The 24,295-nt window shown below is 40.1% G+C and overlaps 1 protein-coding gene across 2 annotated transcripts in view; it reads right to left on the bottom strand.

The window, feature by feature from the left end:
• The window catches only part of MARCH6 (membrane associated ring-CH-type finger 6), an 84,576-nt gene that overhangs the window by 50,565 nt on the left and 9,716 nt on the right, over nt 1-24,295 (bottom strand). For both annotated transcript variants that reach the window (XM_021076523.1, NM_001130535.1), the window contains 4 exon segments: nt 11,990-12,086; nt 11,139-11,212; nt 5,914-6,057; nt 525-597 (listed from right to left, as the gene is read on the bottom strand). In XM_021076523.1, coding sequence (XP_020932182.1) covers nt 525-597; nt 5,914-6,057; nt 11,139-11,212; nt 11,990-12,086 — 388 coding nt within the window.

The following is a 24,295-nucleotide window of genomic DNA, read 5'->3' on the forward strand; positions in this document are numbered from 1 at the left end:
TAGTATCCATGAGGATGCAGGTTTGGTTCCTGGCCTGGCTCAGCGGGTTAAAGGATGTGGTGTTGCCACAAACTGCAGTGTAGGTCGCAGATGCAGCTCGGATCTGGCATCACTGTGGCTGTGGTGTAGGCCAGCAGCTTCAGCTCTGATTCAATCCCTAGCCTGGGAACTTTCAGGTGCTGCCCTAAAATAAATAAATAAATGAACTCCCAGCATATGACTATATGGAATAGTACATTTCTTGCACTACATAGCAGTATATTTAACTAGTTGTCCCTCCATCCATCACCAAACAGTCCTTTCAGACAAGTATGTTTTAAAACATCATTTATATATGTCAGCTACTTGCAGTGCACCTGTAACGGTATATACCATTACATATGGTGCATAACACTGTATACCATTAGAATAGGAAACACAAATTATTTGTCCTTGGCACAGAAGGACTTTGAAAACTACAACAAATATAAGTACATGGAGGAAAAATGAGCACCATTTCCATCCTGACAAGGTTCAATACTCACGTGGACAGCATGTCTAGTGGCAGTGTCAGTAGTGAGCTCACAGAGCCAGTAAACAAGCACTTGTAGATGCGGCCTGCCAAAAAAGGCACGACGGCATACAGTCACAACTCTCACCATAAACTCAGACAGTCACTTAATTAAACAGAGTGAAGTGGAACACTGGGAATGCCACTAAAGAAATATATCAGTCTAGTCTTTGCAAGCCTGAGTCTCAAAATACTAACATATAAAATAAATAAATAAAGGTCAAGCATTAAAAATAGTGACAACAAAGAATAAATGTTACACGATCATGTTTAAAGCTTAGATTCTTTCTAGATGTACTTACCTGTTTTTATTGAATGAGCTTAGATGTTTCAAAAAGGAAAAAAATTTTTTTCAAGAAAAGAACTCCAAAATTAGAATACGGAGAATTGCTAACCGAAAATTCTAAAATTCATTTGAAGTCTGATCATGAAAATCAAGTTCTGAGAATACACAGTTCTGAAATTAAGAGGACTTTTCGGTAGAATACATGCTTCAATGCTATGAATAGCAAACTAACAACCAATGTTTTAAAAATAAAGACTTGAAGGTCTCAGCAGGGCAAAAATCTTAAACCTGGCCATGAGGAAAAGATGAAGTTGTGTGAAGACACAACCATTCCCTTATCCTCTTAGAAAAGGCAGGAACAGACAGATTTGGAAACGGGGCCCAAGGGCTGAGGTTTTCTTTCAAACCAGCCCTTGTGTATTAGTTTAAGCATTCCCTATAGCCTTGCACCAAAAATATAGTGACTTACATGGCTGTTTTCAAAGGCCAAGTCAAAACGGAAAGACAAAATGGAAAGAAAAAAGATTTTCTGTAACATAAATTACTTACATATGTGTATCAAAATATTCAAAGCAAGTACGCTTATAACAAAGTAAAACTGACAAGCCAATTGTCTGCAGATAAGAAAACAAATTCAGGAGTTCGCGTTTGTGGCTCAGCAGAAATGAATCTGACTAGCATCCAAGAAGACGCGGGTTCCATCCCTCACTTTGCTCAGTGGGTTAAGGATCCACCATTGCTTTGAGTTGTGGTGTAGGTTGAAGACGCAGCTCGGATCCCAAGTTGCTGTGGCTGTGGTGCAGGCCAGCAGCTACAGCTCTGATTCGACCCCTAGCCTGGGAACTTCCATATGCCACGGGTGCAGCCCTAAAAAGACAAAAAAAAAAGGAAAAGAAAAGGAAAAAAATTCGTAAATTAAAGGCCTCCTTACTAGAACACTTAAAAATAAGGTAGCTCAGGAGTTTCTGTATGGTTCAGCAGGTTAAGAACCTAACAACCATGAGGATTCGGGTTCAATTCCCAGCCCCACTCAATAGGTTAAAGATCTGGTGTTGCTATAAGCTGAGGTGTAGGTTGCAGATGCGGCTCAGCTCTGGCATTGCTGTGGCAGCTCCAATTCAAACCCTAGCCTGGGAACTTCCATATGCCACAGGTGGAAGAAAAAAAAAGTAGCTCAATACCTTCTTACATAAAAAGACAGCCATGGCTACACTGCTAACTTAAAGAAGTTACAGAATATTACTGTGTGGTATAATTTAGCCTTAAAATGTGTGTGAGTGTACATATAAACAAGTCAGAACAGAAATCAAGCTTGTTATCTGTTACTCAAACGCTCCAAGTCTTTACTTAATCTTTGACACTCTGATACACTAATTTCAACAAAGTGTGTTAGTCTTAGGACTGTGAATGTTTTACATTCTTCTAAATCCTGTTTTCTGGTGCATAAAAATTCTTGTTTTCTTAGTAGACTATGCCTTTTATCAGTATGAGATACAATGCTTTTCCTCATGTAAAGTGTTTCATCTCAAATAATATCTGGTTAATACTGTTCCTCTATTTTGTCAGCATCTATTAACAAATCCTTCTAGCATTAACTTGGGCTGCTTTGTATTTACCTCTTAAAGTAGAACACTTTTATACATAAACAATTTGAGGCTCTATCTTGCAATAGAGAAATCTAAACCCTCTGACCACAAATACTCTAATCTTAGCCTTCTCTTTTATTCCCCTTCTTGTGCCGTCCTTTCTTGTCTTTCCTGTCTTTTGTCAGACTTCACAAATTGTATTCACTGTTTGCTATTTCCATTGCTTAAGATAAAAACTCACCATCTTATTTCTTATTTACCTTTAAGTTTCGTTACTTTTTTATTAAGGTAAAATTTACATACATCTTAAGTGGATGTCTTAGTTGATATTTATATTAGTATTTATCCAAGTAACTGCCACCCAGCTAAGATTCTCAACATTTCTAATCCCCAGAAGACTCCTTCAAGCTACTTCCCAGTCAGCATCTCCAGCAAAAGGTAATCACTATTCTGATCTCTATCACTAGAGATCAATTTGGCCTATTTTAAATTTTCCTATAAATGCAATCTACAACCCATACTCTTTTGTTCCTGGCTTGTTTTTATCAAAGTGAAGTTCATCCATGTTATCCTACGTCACAAAAGCCAGCTCTTTTTTTTTCTCTACGATGTATTATTACATGTATGGATAAGCCACAGTCTCCAGTCTACTGTTGATAGCCATCTGGGTGGTTCCAGTTTTAAACTACTATTAGCAAAGCTGCACTGATAACATTCTTACACACCTGTCTTTTAGTGGACACAAGGCTCTTATTCCTGTTAGCTACATTCCCATAAAAAGAACTGCTGGATCATAATATCTGTAATATTTACCACTGGTAGATAATGCTAAACAGCTTTCCAAAGTGGCTACACCATATATATGGCTACTATCAATGTACACATGTTCAGATGCTCCATGTCCTAAAAAACATTTTGCACTGTCTTTCTTTTCATTTCAACCATTCTGCTGAGTATGTAGCAGTATCTTTTGTGACTAATGATACTGAGCATCTTTTCATGTGCTTATTGGCTATTCACATATTCATCTTTCCAGAAACACCTGCTCAAATCTACTATCCAGTTTTTTTTGTTTATTTTTTTTTTTTGTTTTTTGGCCAAGCCAGCAGCATGTGGAAGTTCCTGGGCCAGGGATCAGACCAGAGCCATACCAGCAACCAGAGCCACTGCAGTGACAACCCTGATCCTTAGCTCACTGCATTACCAGGGAACTCCTTCCACTTTTTTTTTTTTTTTTTTTTTTGCTTTTTAGGGCCAGTCTTGTGGCATATGGAAGTTCCTAGGCTAGGGGTCGAATCGGAGCTGCAGCTGCCAGCCTACACCACAGCCATAGCAACGTGGGATCCGAGCAGCGTTTATGACCTATACCATAGCTCGTGGCAATGCCAGATCCTAAAGCCATTGAGGGAGGCCAGGGATCAAACCCACATCCTCATGGATACTAGTCAGGTTTGCTACCACTGAGCCACAAGGAACTCTCCCTATCCACTTTTAAACTGGCTTGTCTGCCTTCTTAATGATTTATAGTTCCTTAAAGACCCTAGATACAAGTCCTTTGTTGGTTGTGTACTGCAAATGTCTTCTCTCACGTGGTAGGTTGCCTTTCTCTCTTAAAGGTATCTAAGCAAGAACTAAAATTCTCAATTTTAATTAAGTCCAATTTCTCAGGATTTTCTTTTATGGTTGTTCTATAGTTTCTTTCAGAAGTTTTTTGGTTTTATTGTTCACATTCAGGTTTATGATCCATCTTGAACTGACTTCTGTGTCAGTTGAGAGGCAATGACATGGTGTGTTTTTTTCCATATGCCCATTCAGTTGATGCCATATCATTTATTGAAAAGGCCATCTTTCCTCCCCTGAACGGTGGCATTTTTGCTGTTAATCAGGTGTGGGTCTGCTTATGGACTCTATTTGGTTATCTCTGTATTTTTAATGCATAGTTACACTATATTTCCCTGTTTTCAACTAAAGTATCTATAATCTCCCCACGAATGAGACAAATAACCGAAAAAGCTTTATTCTCCCCCAATTTCTCTCATGTTAGTTCATTTAGAATTTTAATTTCAGATTGGTACCTAAAAATTGTTAATTATTTTAGGCTAAAAATAATTATGAATTAGCTATAAGAAGCACTTGTTTCTTTCTCTTTGTAACTCAGAACTTTCTCTCTGATTACCTGCTTCTTTTAGTAAAATATATTCTCACTTTTTTCCCTTTTTTTGAGATGGTAAACTTGCATCTATTGAAATGACTCTATTTTGCTCTTCCATCTAAGAATAATTGATGTGTAAAAGATTTTAGGTTCAAAAATTTTGTCAAATGTTGACATTCTGCTGTGCTCTATCATTCAATGTTGCTAATTGAGTCTGATGCCAGTCTGATTTTCATTACTTTGTAGGATAATTTGGAAGCATAACATCTATACACCACCCTACTCAGCACTGGAAAACTTTAGATTTTTTTCTAGGTTTGCCTTTTCTTTTATCACAGTCAGCTCTCTTTTAATCTTTTACCTCCTGGAACTACTTACTAGACAGATACTGAAACAATTAGAAGTAGCCTCCAACTCTCAATTTTTTCCCTCATACTTGCAACTTCTTGCCTCTGAATTACATCCTAGAAAATTCCTTGCTCAATCTTCTAGTTCACTAATTCACTCCTCAACAGTAGCTATCTGCTATTTAGTATTTCTTCCAAGATTTTCATTTTCATAAATGATAGAGTTTATTTTATTTTAAGGAGACAGGGGAACATTAATTATACTTATTCAAAAGCCTTGTTAGCATTTAAAGCTAAACAATCCTATCTGTATGTTCTGGCACCATATACTACCAAGGCCTTCCCATGTCTTTAAGAACAAAAACAACCTAAAAGGAATCAACTAAGGATTATTAGTATATCAGCCTCCCAGAGAGCCTTTTATTTAAAGATATGCTTCCAATTATTCAGCACTATTAGATATGTGAGTGTTTTTTAAAGTGGGATTAAAAAAAAAATCTCAAAAGAATTCATTTTTTGCCATCCTTAAAGTGCTAATAAACTTCAGGGAATAAAATTCAAGTTCCTTCAAATTATGGTTTGATTTTGCGTTTTCAATTCTTTTTCACCTATACCACAGCTGCAGCAATGCCAGATCCTCTAACCCTGCACTGGGCCAGAATCGGACCCAAGCCTCCACAGCAACCCAAGCTGCTGCAGTCAGATTCTTAACCCACTGCACCACAATGGAACTTCACTCTTTCAAATAATGAACTTTCATTATTAGCCTCTGTATGCTATAGTTTTCTTTCCCATGTTCACTCAAGAAACCAACCTATTAAAAAATGCTTCTTAATTTGGGAGAACAATGTTTTCTACTGGCTTTCCCAATACATGATATTATAATATCAAATAACTAAATATAACTCAAACAAAAATATGATGATTACTTTATAACATGACATAGTTATGCAATGTTTCATAACTCCAACCTGAGAGGGACGAATACTCACATGCTGTAAGAGGAACAACTCCTAACCATGCGAAGGCCACAAGTGTATAATGAAACCAATATCGTATTGCAGTGCCAATACTTGTAACCAGACCAGCAAATATGTCTTGGATTGGAAGCCGTGAAGGCATATCTGGGGAATAAACTATAAGGGGGGAAATGTTAATATAATTTCATAAAGATTCAAAAATAACATATTTCTAGGCATACAGAACTATCTTAACTTTCAGCATTTGCATTGCACTTAAATATTTTTCCCTGTAAGAAAAATGAATACAATAATTATAATACATTTACCCAGAAGGCATTTATGAGAGCAAATCACATAAGAAATATAGAAGCCAACAATACGGCCTCTGAGCGGGAAAAAAGATTCCAGAGAAGTACACATCCCTCAAAGCCAGAAACTCTTCCCCCCCCTTTTTTAGGGCCACTTCTGCGGCATATGGAAGTTCCCAGGCTAGGGGTCAAATCTGAGCTGCAGCCTACACCACAGCCACAGCAACACCAGATCTGAGTTCCATCTATGACCTATACCACAGCTCATGGCAGTGCCGGATCCTTAACCCAGTAGGCGAGGCCAGGGATCAACCCCGCATCCTCATGGATGCTGGTCAGGTTTGCTATCACTGAGCCACGTCGGGCACTCCAGAACCAGGAGCTTTTTGCAAGGCTAAGTTACACTTTTTTTTTTTTTTGTCTTTTTGCCTTTTCTTGAGCCGCTCCAGCAGCATATGGAGGTTCCCAGGCTAGGGGTCTAATTGGAGCTATAGCCGCCGGCCTACACCAGAGCCACAGCAACACCGGATCCTTAACCCACTGAGCAAGGCCAGAGATCGAACCCACAACCTCATGGTTCCTAGTTGCATTCGTTAACCACTGTGCCACGACGGGAACTCCTACAAGGCTAATTTACACATATTTTAGCCGTCAAACAATTATGTGGCTTCCAAAACTATAAAAGATCATATAAAGCAAACAGGAGCAAAAGGTGAAGTTGATGGCCTGTCATCAGGGAAAAACCATTCCCCCAATATCAGCCTTAGAAATAGCACTCAAAATGAACAACAAAATCTGCAGCAGGGTCACTTCCTGTAGGGGCAAACAGCCTACGGGGTTTGTTAGACCCTTCCTCTCCCCACTATTTTCATATATATTTGGTCTTTGTCCACAGTCCCAGGCTCACAGATCCTAAAACCCTAGGAATTTTCTAACAACATAAGCCATAAAGGTGTCTTTTGTTATGCTAATAAAATGATTTTGGAGGAGGGGGTAGTACGAAGTGGGTTTTCCAGGGGAAATCACCCAAGAAATATAAGGGTTCAAACTTTAAGCCCCACCCTCCCAAACTCTGGGGAGGAGATGGTGGCTGAAGGTAGAATCAATTGCCAATTAGTGATTTAATCAATTGTGCCTATGTAATGAAACCTTCATAAAAACCCCAAAGGACTGGGGTTCAGAGAGCTTCCAAGTTGGTGAACACAAGTAGATTTGGGGAAAATGGTGCATTCTCCCTTTCCACATACCATCTACCTCATGCACCTCTTCAATCTGGTTGTTCCTAAATTACATCCTTTTATAATAAACTGATGACCTAGTAAGTAAAATGTTTCTCTGAGTCCTATCAGCCATTCAATTCAAATTAATTGAATCCAGGGAAGGGGTCACTGGGAACCTCCAATTTAAAGTCAGGAGTTCCCGTTGTGATGCAATAGGATGTACAGTGTCTCTGCAGCACCAGAATGAAGGTTCAATCTCTGGCCGGGTGTAGTGGGTTAAAGGATCCGTCATTGCCACAGCTGTGGCAAAGGTCACAGCTGCAGCTCAGATCTGAACCCTGTCCCAGGAACTCCATATGCCATAGGATGTCCATAATTTAATAAACAAATAAAGACAGTTGGTCAGAAAGTCAAAAGAACAGGTAACAGCCTGGGTTTGAGAATGGTATCTGAAAGGGTATGAGGAGCCCCAGTCTTTTCAGGACTGAGTCCTCAACCTGTGGAATCAAATACTAATTTGGGGTAGATGGTACTGGAACTGAGTTAAGTTGTAGGACAGCCAGCTGGTGCCTGCAGAATTGCTTACTGAAGGGAAAACCACCCCCCCAACACACACACTTTGGAATTGGTACCAGAACCTATTTACCACATTTTAGATAGATTTCCTTCTTAAACGGTGCCAATGAAAACCACTGCTTCACCACAGCTATCTCCAGCAAGGCCAAAACAAGTAATTATGATAAAGTTTTAAAATCAGTGATCTAAAATCTATGAAAACACTATTACAAAACTGTTCACATGAATAAATATTAAGGAACGAACAATTAACAAATGGCAACTTTTTACAACACATCCACAAAGATCACTTACTTTATAACAGGATATTTGGGAGTTCCCGTCGTGGCTCAGTGGTTAACGAATCCAACTAGGAACCATGAGGTTGCGGGTTCGATCCCTGGCCTTGCTCAGTTGGGTTAAGAATCCGGCATTGCCATGAGCTGTGGTGTAGGTTGCAGACACAGCTTGGATCCCTCGTTGCTGTGGCTCTGGCGTAAGCCGGCAGCTATGGCTCCAGTTCGACCCCTAGCCTGGAAACCTCCATATGCCGAGGGAGAGGCCCAAGAAAATGGCAAAAAAAAAAAAAAAGAAGATATTTGATACATAGGAGCAAGTCATTAAACCAGTAGTTTTCTTTGACAGAGAACATGACTGTCGAATGAAAACTAAAAGGTACAAACACAAGCTTTTATTGGCCTCAAATAAAAAAGCTCAGATGAGTATTTCCTATCAATCAAATGTCATGAAAACATTATTTGGTCTTGTGATTTGCAATAAACCTTACGCTGTACAGTTTTTACGCCCTAAAAAAATTAAACTAAAAAATAACAAAATTGCTGTTTTTTTGAACTCAATGAATATAAAGCTTCAAAAGTGAAACGGTAATGATTTTAATCATATTCATATATACTCATCACATAAAAACCAAGTAAAACTAATTTACAGAATTTATACTTAGCAATTCAAGACACTCAAAACAAAACAAAAATTAAACACAAAAAAACCTTTCGGAAAGTTCCCGTCGTAGCGTTAACGGTAACGAATCCAACTAGGAACCATGAGGCTGTGGGTTCAATTCCTGGCCTCGCTCAGTGGGATGGGAATCTGGCATTGCCCTGAGCTATAATGTAGGTTGCAGACGCAGCTCAGATCTGATGTTGCTGTGGCTGTGGTGTAGGCTGGCAACTGCAGTACGGTTTGCACTTCTAGCCTGGGAACCTCCATATGCCGCAGGTGCGGCCCTAAAAAAAGCAAACCCCCCTCCAAAAAAAACAAAAAAAACCCCACCTTTGGGGAAGGGGGGAGGGCCATGTGGTAGTATCTAAGAATGAAAATATGCTTCAAATTCTTGATTACTTCCCAGTAGAAACCTCTACTTATTTAAGATGAACAACATTAAATATCAGCCAACAGGTAAAGGAATTATAAAATATAAGTGGAATTTTAAAAACTTACAAAATATTTACCATAGGTTTTATAAAATACTGAGCTTCAAGTCTTAATTTTTAAAAGTGAATTAAATCTTTGTCTTTATTATTGTTATTTCAACCTAAACAATCTTTTTTTCCTGCTTATTTTTTTTTAAGGACCGCACCTGCAGCATATGGAGGTTCCCAGGCTAGGGGTCCAACTGGAGCTATAGCTGCTGGCCTATGCCACAGCCACAGCAACACCAGATCTGAGCCATGTCTGCGGCCTACACCACAGCCCACAGCAACACCAAATTCTTAACCCACTGAAAACGAGGCCAAGGATCGAACCCGAAACCTCATGGTTCCTAGTCGGATTCGTTTCTACTGTACCACAACGGGAACTCCCTACCTATAGCAATCTTAATTCAAAAGCTATCCTAAATTTGAACAGGGATAGATATTCGATAAATTCAAAGCATCATTAATTTTTCCTTTTTTAAAATTTTTTAAATTTATTTTTTATGTTTTACTTTTTAGGGCCACACCTGTGGCATACACAAGTTCCTAGGCTAGGGGTCTAATCAGATCTGCAGCTGCCAGGCTACACCACGGTCACAGCCACAGCCAAGAGGGATCCAAGGCACGTCTGCAACCTACACCACAGCTCATGGCAATGAGGGATCCTTAACCCACTGAGCAAGGCCAGGGACTGAATCCCCAAGCTGATGGATACCAGTCGGGTTCGTTTCCCCTGAGCCACAACGGGAACTCCTTCATCAATAATTTTTCTGGGTGAATAATGGTATTATAGCTATGTTTTTTGTTTGTTTGTTTTTTGTGGGGTTTTTTTATCTTTTTGCTATTTCTTGGGCCGCTCCCACGGCATATGGAGGTTCCCAGGCTAGGGGTCCAATCGGAGTTGTAGCCACCGGCCTACACCACAGCCACAGCAACACGGGATCCGAGCCACGTCTGCAACCCACACCACAGCTCATGGCAACACTGGATCGTCAACGCACTGAGCAAGGGCAGGGATCAAACCCGCAACCTCATGGTTCCTAGTTGGATTCATTAACCACTGCACCACAACGGGAACTTCAGCTCTGTTTTTTTTTTTAAGAACCCTTATTTTTTAGAGACACATGATAAAATATATAGAGATGAAATCGTAAGTAATAGGATTTGCTTTAATAAGGATGGAAAAGTAGGGAACAAGAGCATAAGTAATGACATGTAAAGGTTATGACTTGAAAATTGGTGAAACTGAGTGATGGATACATATGCACTCTTTATACCTTTGTATATATTTGAACTTGTCCAAAATAAAAAAATAAAAAAAGGGAAAAAGAAATATCCCACAAACTGGAGTTCCCATCGTGGCTCAGCAGAAACAAATCCACCTAGGAACTATGAGGTTGCAGGTTCTATCCCTGGCCTCACTCAGTACGTTAAGGATCTGGCGTTGCATAAGCTGTGCTGTGGGTCGAAGATGTGGCTCAGATCTGGCATTGCTGTGGCTCTGGCGTAGGCCGGCAGCTGTAGCTCCGACTGGACCCCTAGCCTGGGAACCTCCATATGCTGTAAGTGCGGCCCTATAAAAGCAAAAAAAAAAAAAAAAATCGAAAGTGTTATAGCCATATAGTAGAAAAAATTTTGTACTTTCTATGAAAGACAAAATAAATTGAAAACAGTTGCTTTAAAATTGTTTAAACACTTACACAGCCAGTTAAAACCTAGAAATATACTAAAGAACTTACTTGGTGTGAAAGCAAATCTGTGCTTGCATAATTCACAGTATTCTTTTCGACTGTGTTTCAGCCACTGAACTAAGCTGCAATTACAAATACATTCCTAAGTACTGTGTTCATAAGAAAGAAACTTTAAATTTTACATATCACAGAATTTCTACAATTTTAAATTTAGAATATTCTTATCATTGATGCCCTCTAAGAGCAATGAACTATAACAGGTAAAGATTAAAAACATGTATTTCTACTATTACAAAGCAGTTTAGATTAACTGAACAAATTAACTAATTCGTGTAAACTGTAATCTCCTCAAAGTCACCTGAACACAGAATAATCTCCAAGCATCAACATCAGTTCTAATACTGGTCTGATGATACTGCTACCTGATGGCAGGTCTGTCACTAAATGGCTGGCTGTGTGACCTAGAACAAGTTACTGAACCTCTCTATGCTTCAGTTTCCTCATGTGCATCATCGTTATCACAATATTCCATCTTACAGTTTTGTTTTTAAGGTTTAAATGGGTAAAGATGTATAAAAGCACTGAGTATTACCTGACACAAAGCATTTCATAAATGTAAGTTATAACCATGCCAAGCAAAACTAGAAAACTCTAATACTTCCAATGAACAAAATAAGCTCTCCACAGTAGAAATACATAAATGGGTACTCACATGTACCTGGAAGACAATATACCAAAATGTCATGGTATGGTAATAAGAAATATGCATAATTTCCCAATTTTCACAATACAATTTTTTAAAAATTAACTACAGAGAAAATTCATTAAAATAGTCCCCCTTATTACAAGGTAACAAAAGTGAAGCTCAGACATAAAAATTTCCTAAAAGGATGACTCACCATTCTTGATGGATAAACTTAATACTGCCAGTACATACACAAGGATGATAAAGAGGTTTCTCAGGTGTTCCCTCTGACCGACACACTCTACATATGTCTATTAATGAAAAAGAAATATCGAATTATCTTTGGCTATAACTTTAAAAGACTACCAAAAACTAAAACAGTCCATGTTAAAGCAAGACACAATCACTAGATAAAACATTAATAAACATTATGGAGAAATGGGAAGTTCCCTTTGTGACTCAAAGGATTAAGAATCCAACTAGTATCCACGAGGACGGGAAGGTTTGATCCCTGGCCTTGCTCAGTGGGTTAAGGATCTGGCGTTGCCATGAGCTGTGGTCTAGGTCAGACGCGGCTCAGATCTGGTGTTGCTGTGGCTGTGATGTAGGCCAGCAGCTGCAGCTCTGATTCAACCCCCAGCCTAAGAACTTCCATATGCCACAGGTGTGGACCTAAAAAGAAAAAAAAAATGAAGAAATGAAAGGTGGGATCAGGATGACAAGCAAGTATATCTGAAACTTTCAAATTTTCTCTTATACAAAAAGGTCAACTGCTAGTTTGTGCGAGAACTCTGTAAATAAATCAAAATTGAAAATAACAAACAGTGGCTTTATTTAAAATCGCACTCTCATTACTAACAAATTATAAATAGAAATATGCAAAATCACATCACTGCTCACGTCCTAACAGTTTAAAATCCTAAGTCCAGTCCTAAGTTTAAACTCCATTAAAACACATCTTGGGGGAAAAAACAGCAGTGAGCGGACCTGGAGATATCTCACCACTAAAGGGACACACACACACACACACACACACACTCTCCCTCTCTCTCTCTCTCTCTCTCTCTCTCTCTCTCTCTCTCTCTCTCTCTCTCTCTCTCTCTCTCTCTCTCACCACTAGAGGGAGATACACACACAAAATGGGGGGAGTACCCCAAGACTGTGAAGGCGACACACACACACACACACACACACACACACCTCTCTCACCACTAGAGGGAGATACACACACAAAATGGGGGGAGTACCCCAAGACTGTGAAGGCGCCAGAGAGGCTGCATTATGCAGAAACTACGGGAGCTCAGGGCTACAGGGTCCACAGCCAGAGGGCAGCAGCTCTTTCCTCACTCCCTCCACACCCCTCCCTACCCCACCCCTGCCCACACCCCAAGTGGTTCTCAGGGCACTACTTGTCAGAGTTACCTGGGGTGGCAGATGACACACAGATGACTGAAACAGATCCATCTTGCTGTTAGCTCTTTAATGTGGTCCTGCCACAGGACCACCAACCAAAACCTGGTTGCAACTTTTTATTTAGACCATCTTCTCAATGATCCACCAAGGCCAAGTGCAAACCCCAAGTGGCAATCTGAGGGCCCAGTGGCAGGGTGAGCAAGAGGGAAGGGCCTGATAAAAGCTTCTGATTGACTCTTTTACAGGGAATTCCTCATTAATGAGGAATAACTGCAACCCAGAGCCTACCACAAAAGGATTTAATAATCAACCCCCAGCACCTGCCAGACTAGGATGTGCACACACAGGGCAGTGTGGCAAAGTCCCAGCCACTTAAGAGCATCAGTGACTTCTGACTGCTCAGTCTTGGGCTGCTCAACAACATCTGTCAAAGTTAGGGATACTGAACTTTCAGGGTAACCTAAGTGGTTAGCACACTAGTCTCCCTGGTTGTCAATAAACCAGACAACACAGAAAAGGTCATGCAACAACCACCCACGGAAGAGCTATCAACATGCCAATCCTGCCTGCAATGGAGTCGAGTAGGGTTGTCCAGCTTGAGTCAAATTAGGCATAGGTTACATAGCTGTGCCTTTTCAACTTCAGCTTTGAAACCAGACACTCCAGCTACCACATTTGAGGGATGTGGTTTCCTAGAAGCTGCCAGCACATTACTGGGAATAACACTGGCACTGGCATCATTTATGGTCAGAACAACACAGGCTTGGAATTTCTTCAAACCTCCTATTTTCACCTTCATCCTTAATTAATGGAAACATCCATGGCAAAAGCTTATTCTCTGGTCAGAACTGCATCAATTGAAGACTGTGAGCTCTAGTGATACAATACCAATCTCCCAATCATCCCACCTAACAGGCCTCTGCAACCAAAGTTTTAACACAAACGAAACTGAACCACATTCCCCTTCTGCAATTTCCAGGGGCAGTGTGCAGGCAGCCTTCTTTGAGTACCCCAGTTTCCTCAAGAGCATATTTCAGCCCAGGGAAACTCGGCTCAGAGCCAGGACAAGCAAGAAGCAGAGGATGAGGATGGAACAGGGGCTCCCCAGTGTAGACACACTGCCCTACAGGAGATCACACAGCATTTTAACACACGAAATTCACTACCTTGCCATTGAAACTAGGGATTTCTTCAGCTGCAGGCAGGATTTGCCCTGCAATGGGTCAGCCTTAAAGGATTCTAAGTGGCCTCATTCCAATTACCGGACCTTGAAAAACTCCAGCTGTTAATCGTCACTGCCTTCCTTGGTTGGGGTAACTGATTACTGTGCTTCCTCTGTGGAACTGAACCCAGATTTCCCATTATCTGGACTCCCAGACATAGTGGTAACCATGGTAGGCACAATGACTTCTTGAAGAGGCCACAGGACATGCAATCCAGGTTATCTAGAATCATCAGAGCAGAGCTACTGTTGCCCACAGGCATGGATTAGTTCTAGAATTACCACAGTTCTGCAGGTAGCAGCTGAACAAGGGCTCAAACATCAGCTGGAAGTGCTTAGAGTCCTGTGGATTACCTTTAGAGACAGGCACGTTCTACCTCAGGATGATCCACCTAGGGTGGGATGAGTGCAAGTGTGGGTGGGCCAGTGCAATCACAGGGCAAAGCGGTCCCACCTTGTCCTATCTCCCCAGCCAGCTCTCAGGCTGCAGGAACAGAAAGAGCACAGTAGTGAAAAGGAGGCAAGAGGTGTTCCGTAGGCAGGACACAGTGCAGAGAGAGGTGTCAGAAACACTGCTGGGCTTGCACAAATGAGGGCTGCCACATGGCCCTCCAGAATCATGGTGACTGGTCAGCCACCAGTTATGTGGCAATGGACTGGGGTTGGGCAGGGATAGCCTTTGTTGGCACACCTCGACTGGTAGGATGCAGGGAAACAACGTCAACATGCCTGAATGGTAGATCACCGGGGGGGGCTCCTTCAGAGATATGGACCAGACCCGCAAAGGTGATCTAGGCCTATGTGATGCTAGGGAACTGAAACAAGGACCGCACAGCAGGAGGATAAGGGGTGTGCCCATCTGCAGGAGGCACCTCATCTCTGCACACTCCAAAGGATGGCCACAGGGGAGGACCAATAGCAGATGGGATAGGGGAGGGGGTAGGATTGGAGATAGCGGATCTCCATTAGCAGGACCAAGAAACACACACGAATAAGACCAGACACTAATTTTCAGTAGCCCCCCATCCTTCTGAAGGACAAACCAACAAACACAAAACTAAGCTAATACAACGAATCTAAATCAAGCCCCAGGGCTCTGCTCAACAGAATCTGGAGTACAAAACTGGGACTCATCAGGCCCCTGAAAGGTTGAAACTATTTTTGTTTTAACACTAAGATAGTCTTTTACTCTCATTATCTCACCAGTGTACAGTGGAGTTTTCCAGAGGCTACATGAGACAACTGTTTGAACGCAGCTGCCTCCCATTAAACCAGACATTTAAGAGATATGCAAATATAAACCAAATCCAGTCTCCTCACTAATATTTTGAGTTTAGAATATATAGTTATTTTCATGGAAAAAAACACATAATGGGTGTGTTAAGTGAATAAATATTCCTAAATTTTCTTTTATTCTATTACATGCCAAATAAAAGCTCTTCTGAGTTTTTTTTTTTTTTAATTTACAGGGATCCTGAGACCAAAAAAGTTTGAGAATCACTGCTCTATCATATATATATATATGTTTGCATATATATAAATAACTATGTGTGTATATATGTATATATAAAACTCACAGAACATTTGAAAAAAAATAGAAAATAACCATGGCTCTCTCAACACACACATATACACAAAATTATCATTATTTTATCAGAGACGTCACAGGGCTCCATTGACTATCTAAAAGGAAAGGAAGCATTAGACTTCTGAATTACCTTGTTTTAGAACCATGGAAATATTTTAAATAATAGTAAAACAAAAATATATCAAATGAAAAATAAACCAAAAACAAATTAAATGAACCTGTGTATCAAGCTTGAGCACAGAAAATATTTATTTTAGAGACTTCAAAATACGGTCATACATCCCTAGTAGGCAAAGATAGAACTACAAAAAAATCCTGAAGAGAATTCAGTAACCATGGTATTTATAGTAATAATACTGACAGTCATTTTAAAACTTGGAAGATAAAGCCAATAACAGTATGACAGTGGTACTGTGTTTTTTTGTTTAAAAAGAAGTTATTATCTCTTAGAATACATAAGTATTTATTTACACATGAAGAGATACTATGTAGGATTTTATTTTAAAACATACAGCAAAAGCATGGAGAAGCAAGAGGGAAAGGGTTAAAACAACTATCAGCCATACGCTTGTATCTGTTGAATCTAGATACTGTTTATATGGAAGTTTATTACATTAGTCTATTTGTGACAGTTTGAAATGTTACATAACAAAACCTTTTTAAAAAAATCAGAGATTAAAGGTTCAATCTGTAAATATGACTGCTGAACTTTTATTTTACTCACACTATCAAGTCCAATTTTATCAATGAAGTTCTTTAGCAGGAGATCTTAGCATATATTTAACATACACACACAAATGTGAAAACTCATTTTAGCAATTTTCTTATTTCACTGACCATGTTTTTTAAAATGTGTTAAAACTTTCACTGCTGTATCTTCATCAGGGAAAGAAAGCAGAATAAGATTTAAATAGCATGTTTTTCAACATTTCTAAAAGCTTACTTTTATGCAACCAAAATCCCAATTCTAATTTAAAAGATTTACTCCAAATGACTCTCTAATACAGAATGTGGTCCAAAAAAACAATATCATAGATCTCTTCTGCTGCACTGACTCTTGTTTTTCCCCAGAGGATGAAGTTATGACTAAATGAGTTTTGTTCAAGAGACTCTTACGTATAAATATCTCCCTAAATGGAAAGACAAAAATTGTTGGAATAAATCAGCCAGAATGGTGATAGGCCCTAGCTATAAACACTTGTAAGGCAAACATTCAGCTATTTAGCAGGCCCAGAGCCACATCAGATTAGGCGTGGCTTATCCACACCTTATCAGGAAACTGGAGGCCAGGAGAAGCTGCCTGAGATAAGCTACACCTGCCACTGCTCTATATCCTCAACTAAATTTCCTTGGTGTGCATGCACGCGCACACGCGCACACGCACACACACACATGCTGAATAAATACATAAGAAACTATTAAGAATTGCTACCTTTAGCACGGTCAAGGTTGGGAGAAAAAAGTTCCTTTTTTTTTTTTTTTTTTATAGGGCCAAACCATGGCATATGGAGGTTCCTAGGCTAGGGGTCCAATAGGAGCTGTAGCCACCAGCCTATCCCAGAGCCACAGCAACGTGGGATCAGAGCCACATCTGCGACCTACACCACAGCTCTTGGCAATGCCAGGTCCTTAACCACTGAGCCAGCCAGGGATCGAAACCGAAATCTCACGGTTCTTAGTCGGATTCGTTTCCACTACACCACAACAGGAACTCTTATTTTGTATGTTTGCCACCTACAGCATAGATGCACCTTGGTATGGATGGGTGGATTACTTCCATGTGTACCATGACTCCAGGGCACTCAAGTCCCATAGTCAGCCCTCCACATCCATATGTGTGGATTCAAGCAACCACGACTGAAATTTTCAATCTGCAGTCTGTTGAATCTAAAGATGCAGGCCCTACAAATACTGGAAGCAAGAATATAATTATTGGGAAAAATCTGCATATAAGTAGTATATGACCCGAGTAGTTCAAACCAGTGTTGTTTAAGAATCAACTGTATATATTGTGTAGTATTTTGCTAGTATCTTACTTAAAATCAATTGTTTCCTATATACTTATGCTCAAAGACACAGACAAGAATGTACATATAGTAACTTTATTCACAATATCTCCAAAATGGAAACTACCCAAATTGCCTAAATTTGGCATATACATTTAGATAAATAATTTTTGATATATTCCCACAATTTAACATTTCCTGGCAAAAAGAATAAACCAAGCAAAACTTCAAACTACAATTTGGATTTATCTCATAAAGTGATGTGGGGTGATAAAGAACCCAGAGAAGAAGAGTACACTCCTAATCAATTCCGCATGTAGAAAGTTCAAAAACATTAAAAACTAACATATCCTTAGGAAATCAGGAAAAGATTCACTCTATCAAAGGCAGCAGTAGAGACTAGAAGTGAAGATTCCAGATAAAGATGAAATAATCTACTCCCTATTCCTCATGCCAAGAACAGCTAAAAACCCAGGACATTATATACAAAACAAACATGAGATTCTAAAAGGTGAAGAGAAAACAGAGCAGTAAAAGGAGCTGGGGCCCCAAAAACCTGCAAGGCAGTGAGTTCTGTGGGTTTTGTGTTTTCACGTATCCTGGACTGGAGGCTGAGGTGGATGGAGGTTAGTAACCTAGAAACACCAATGAGAACAGACCAACTCCCCACAGCCCGCAACCCTGCTCTCTCTAGCCAAAGTACCAGGAAAGAGGCAACTTAGCAAGATAGAAAACTTTTAAACAATAACTGTTGTAACCCCAGCCAAACAGCGTAAGAAAAATATTTGACCCCACCACCTCCTCTGACTTTGTCAAAGCCAAGTGAGGAGTAGACTCTATTTAAGTTCCTGAGCCCAAGTGAATTATCAAGCAACTTCATGAAGAAGTTGGTTTAAGCTAACTCGACTCCAAAAGAGCACTTCTTTGGATTTTATCATATATCTTGGTTATGTGATCAAGTTTTCTTGAATGTTTTACTTTTTCATAACTTAATGTCAATATTCTATATACCTCTACTACTTTATTATATTCTTCCATTTGAACAGTAGATTGCTCCCTTTAAGTACACACATTACATTATTGAAATATAAAAGTAAAAATAACTAGGCAGTAGAGCAGCTAATTAAGTAGTAGTTTTTATTTCTAGTGAGACTGGATATTTCCACATTTTGCCATGTTCTCTTTCTTTGCCATGAATTTTCTCTTCAAATCCTCCATACACTTTCCTAACTGGGGGTCTTAACAACAATAGTCAAAAAAAAAAAAAAAAAAAAAAAAAAAAAAACCAGCAAAGAGGAGTGTCCTTAGCCTAGCAGTTAAGGATCTGGCATTGTCACTGCTGTGGCTCAGGTCATTGCTGTGGCAGGGGTTTGAACCTTGGCCTGGGAACTTATGCATACCACAGGCACAACCAAAAACAAAAAAGAATTCAGCAAAAGATGTGAACAGATACTTCACCAACGAAGGTATACAAATGAAACAATGCTTATGACATTAGGGAAATAAACTAAAATCACAATAAGATGTTGATGACTACACAACAACGTGCTTACATTTAATGGTACTGAATTACACACTTAAAAATGGTTAGAAAAAAAGGGGAGTTCCCGCTGCGGCTCAGTAAGTTACAAACCCAACTAGTATCCATGAGGATGCGGATTCAGTCCCTGGCCTCACTCACTGGGTTAAGGATTCCTCATTGTTCTGAGCTGTGTTATACATCACAGACACGACCTGGATCCTGCATTGCTGTGGCTGTGACATAGGCTGGCAGCTGCAGCTCCAATTCAACCCCTAGCCTAGGAACTTTTATATGCCACAGGTGCAGCCCTAACAGGCAAAAAAAAAAAAAAAAAAAAAGTTAGAATACAGAGTTCCCTGATGGCCTAGCAGTTAAGGATTCAGTGTGGTCACTGATGTGGTTTAAGTTCAAGCCCTAGCTGGAGAACTTCTGCATGCCACAGATGTGGCAAAAAAAAAAAAGAAAAAAAAAAAGTTATAATAGTATATTGTTATGTATATTTTACCACATTAAGAACAAATGTCTAGGAGTTCCCATTGTGGCACAGCAGAAATGAATCCAACCAGTATCCATGAGGTTGAAGGCTGGGTCCCTGGCCTCGCTCATGGGTTGGGGATCTGGTGTTGCCGTTACCATGGGCTGTGGTGTAGGTCGCAGACATTGCTCAGATCCCGTGTTGCTGTGGCTGTGGCACAGGCTAGCAGCTGCAGCTTCAGGTCAACCTCTAGCCTGGGAACCTCCATGTGCTGTGGGGGTGGCCCTAAAATGCCAAAAAAAAAAAAATGTTTAGGGGTTCCCATGTGGCTCAGCAGGGTAAGGATCTGGCATTGTTACTGAATCAGCCTGGGCTGCTGCTGTGGCATGTGTTCAATCCCTGGCTGGGAACTTCCACATGCCACAGGCATGGCCAAAAAAAAAAAAGAAAAAAAGAAAGAAAACAATATTAAAACGACAGTAAGATAACCACTACATAACCTATTAAAATGACAAAAATTAAAATATACATACTCTTACCATATATCCAGCAATCCTATTTCTAGGTATTTAACCTAGTAAAATGAAAAATTCTCAGGAAAATCTATGTAAATATGTATAATAATTTCATTCATAAATCCCACCAAACTGGAAACAACTGACCCATACATTCCACAAATGGGGAATGGATAAACTGTAGTACATCCCTGCAAAAGAATATCACTCAGCAATAAAAAGGAACAAACTACTGATAAGTGCAACGGTATGAATAATAAATCTCAAATGCATTATGTTAAATGACAGAAGCCAGACTCAAACAGCTACATACTGTTTAATTTCATTTATGACATTCTGGAAAAAGCAAAACTATATAGGCAGAAACATTATCAGTGGTTGCCAGGGATCTGCAAGTGGGGCTGACCATAAAAGGGTACAAAGCTATTTTGGGGAGTAAAAGAACTATTCTATATCTTGATTGTGGTGGCTACATAACTGCATATATTTCTCCAAAACTCACAGACATCATATAAGGAAAATTTTACTTTAATTACACTTTAATTTTTTTTTAAAGTAGAGATTTCTACAGTGTGTCTAAATAGATGTGGGAAGAAAGAACAAATGACAAAAGGTAATTACATGGGAAAAAAAAAAAAAAACACCGTGTTCTCCCCCTAAAATGTGGTCTAATGAAGTTGTAGATTTTGTTTTCAAGGTCACACCTGTAGCATATGGAAGTTCCTGGGCTAGCGTTTGAACTGGACCTGCAGCTGCAGGCCTAAACCACAGCCACAGCCACACCAGACTCGACCCACATCCAAGACCTATCTGCAGCTTGTGGCAACACGGGATCCTTAACCCACTAAGTGAGGCCAGGGATTGAACCCACATCCTCACAGACACTATGTCGGGTTCTTCACTCCAGAGCCACAACGGAATCTCCCATAGTTGTAGATTTAAATGTATTCCAATGAACACATTTACTTCATCTAACTAGGTAGGAAGTAACATTGTTGGGGACTGTAGAAAACATTGGCACTGGTTATTAAATGTTTTGGCATCCCACTTTCTGGGTATGTGGCAAGGCTGCACTTCCCCAGCACCTATGAAATTACACACAGACATGTGACTTGCTTTTCTCAATGAAATGTGAGTTATAGTGATACATATCACTTCTGGGTAGAAGTTTTGAGGCACCGATGAACAACAATTCATCTGTGTTTTCCTGCCTCAATAACTGTGGAATCACACACTATGACATGGTCTCCAATCTAGATCTCCAAGTGACCAGTTACTTGCAGGAGCATCTCTCGATACCCATTACAGATGTGATGTCAGTGAGAAATTAATCTTTTATTGCTTTAAGCTGCTCAGTTTTGGGAGTAACTCGTGACTAAGACATAAATTAGCTTATCCCATTTTATAAAGGATCTTAGGAGTTCCTGTTGTGGCTCAGTGGAAACAAATCCGACTAGTATCCATGAGGATGAATGTCCTTCCCTGGCCTTGACCAGTGGGTTAAGGATCTGGTCTTGCTGTGAGCTGTGCTGTAGGCCGGCAGCTACAGCTCCAATTTGACCCCTAGCCTGGGAACCTCCATATGCTACAGGTGTGGCTCTAAAAAGACAAAAGAGAGAGAGAGAGCATGAACAATGCTGAAAAGATAAGCAAATACCAGGTTCTTTTATGCTCCAAAGTCATCATCTGGTTTCTAACTGTAATGATTAAGCACAGTCACACTGGCAAATTTCAAATCATTGATGACCACAGAGCTGGGAAAATTACCATGAATCTCAAAAGCAAGTTAAATAAGTATGAAGGGTGATCGGCCCCAGACTTGAAGTACAACTCAAAAATCTAGAAAAACGGCCAAATAACCTGCTTCTATTCTGTTAGTTTGGTTTCACTGTACTAACAAACCTCAGCTGTCATCAAGGACCATGAAGAAACAAGACAAAAACACAGAGAAATCCTGGAATTCTGTTTCTAGGGGTGTTCATAAATGGGCAAATAAAATGCCTCGGTGGGAAGGGGGAGAAGTCGAAGGAAAAAATAATCTGTTTTGTTTACTAGGATCAATCCCACCACCCAAAACCTCAACAGAATAACTAAGACCAAGGATACAACAGGAGAGGTCTACAAAAGGCACAGCCTGAGGCCCTTCACTAAAGATGAAACAATGTTCTGTTATAGAGTAAGGCATCACCAAATCTGCACGTAGTAAAATTTCAAATTTTGCTCAGACCAAAGTAAAATCAATGCACTTCTCTGGCTATGAATGCAAATCCACCTAGAACAAGGAAGCAAAGCTCTTCCTGGTTTTCAAGGGCAAATTTCTTCTCTTAAATACTGGCAACTTTTGTTGATTTATTTGAATACTTAGTATCTTCACAAAGCATAACTTTTAAAAGTTCTTAGCACAGTGCCTAGCTCAATAGTTTTTTTGTTTTTGTTTTTATTATGTAAATTTCAAATCCACAGGGACTAAGTATAGAGGCAGCCCAAGATATGAATGTGGGGGGCAGTGTGAGAGGTTGTCAAGTTGGTGCCACCTGTGCAAGTCACATCCATTAAGGGCTACCCTATGCCATCCATTTTTTAGCCAACAATCCAGTTCATGGTTTTTAGGGCCACAGCCGCAGCATGTGGAGGTTCCCAGGCTAGGTGTCTAATCGGAGCTACAGCTGCCGGCCTACACCACAGCCACTGCAACATGAGATCTGAAACACATCTGGAACCCACACCACAGCTCACAGCAATGCCAGATCTTTAACTCACTGAGGGAGCCGAGGGACCGAATCCACAACCTCATAGTTCCTGGTTGGATTCGTTTCCGATGCACCATGACAGGAACTCCACCAAATATATTCTAAGTACCTACTATGAAGAGAAATGAAAAACATTTCTAAAAGCTTTGGGTACATTCTCTCCCCAGCCCCTCTTCTTCTGTGCCTGAGTCATGTGGCCTGAGTCGTGTGGAAGTTCCTGAGCCAGGGACGGAATCCACACCAAAGCATTAACCCAAGCCACAGCAGTAACAACGCTGGATTCTTAAGCCGCTGAGCCACCAGGGAAGAGTACAACCAAATTCTGAGCCACTGTTTATCTCTTGAAAAGTTCTTTCACATAAGATTTCAAAACATTTCTACTTTCCTTCTGGTGATAAACCAGTGATAATTTAATAAACAAAGGGTTTAATACTTTATTTTTTAGAATGAGGTTACATGTACAGAAGATGGGAGAAGACAGTGCAGCGTTCCCACATACACAGTACCCAGTATCCCCTACTAGTGTAACATCCTATATTAGGATGGTACTTTGATTACACTTAGTGAACCCATACTGACACATTATCATTAACTAAAATCAACAACAGTTTATTCAGATTTCCTTGATCTTTACCTAATTTCACTTTTCTGTGCCTGAATCCATATCACATTTAGCTGTCATGTCTTCTTAGGCTCGTCTTGGCTCTGGAAGTTTCTCAGGCTTTCCTTGCTTTTGATGACTGATTATTTCAAGGAGTATTGTAGGATGCCCTTCCACGTGAATCTGTCTGATGTTTTTGCTTACAATTGGAGTGGAGCCATGGGTTTTAGGAAGGAAAACCACACAGGTAAAGTGCCGTTTCATCACATAATATCAAGAGTACCTAGTATCAACACGATTTATGACCAATGGAGTTCTTGTTGTGGCTTAGTGGGTTAAGGACCGGGCATTGCCTCTGTGAGGATTTAGGTTTGATCCCTGGCCTTGCTCAGTGGGTTAAGGATCTGGCCTTGCAGCATGGGTCACAG

Source organism: Sus scrofa, chromosome 16 (genome assembly GCF_000003025.6).
Source record: "Sus scrofa isolate TJ Tabasco breed Duroc chromosome 16, Sscrofa11.1, whole genome shotgun sequence".
Taxonomy (NCBI): Eukaryota; Metazoa; Chordata; class Mammalia; order Artiodactyla; family Suidae; genus Sus; species Sus scrofa.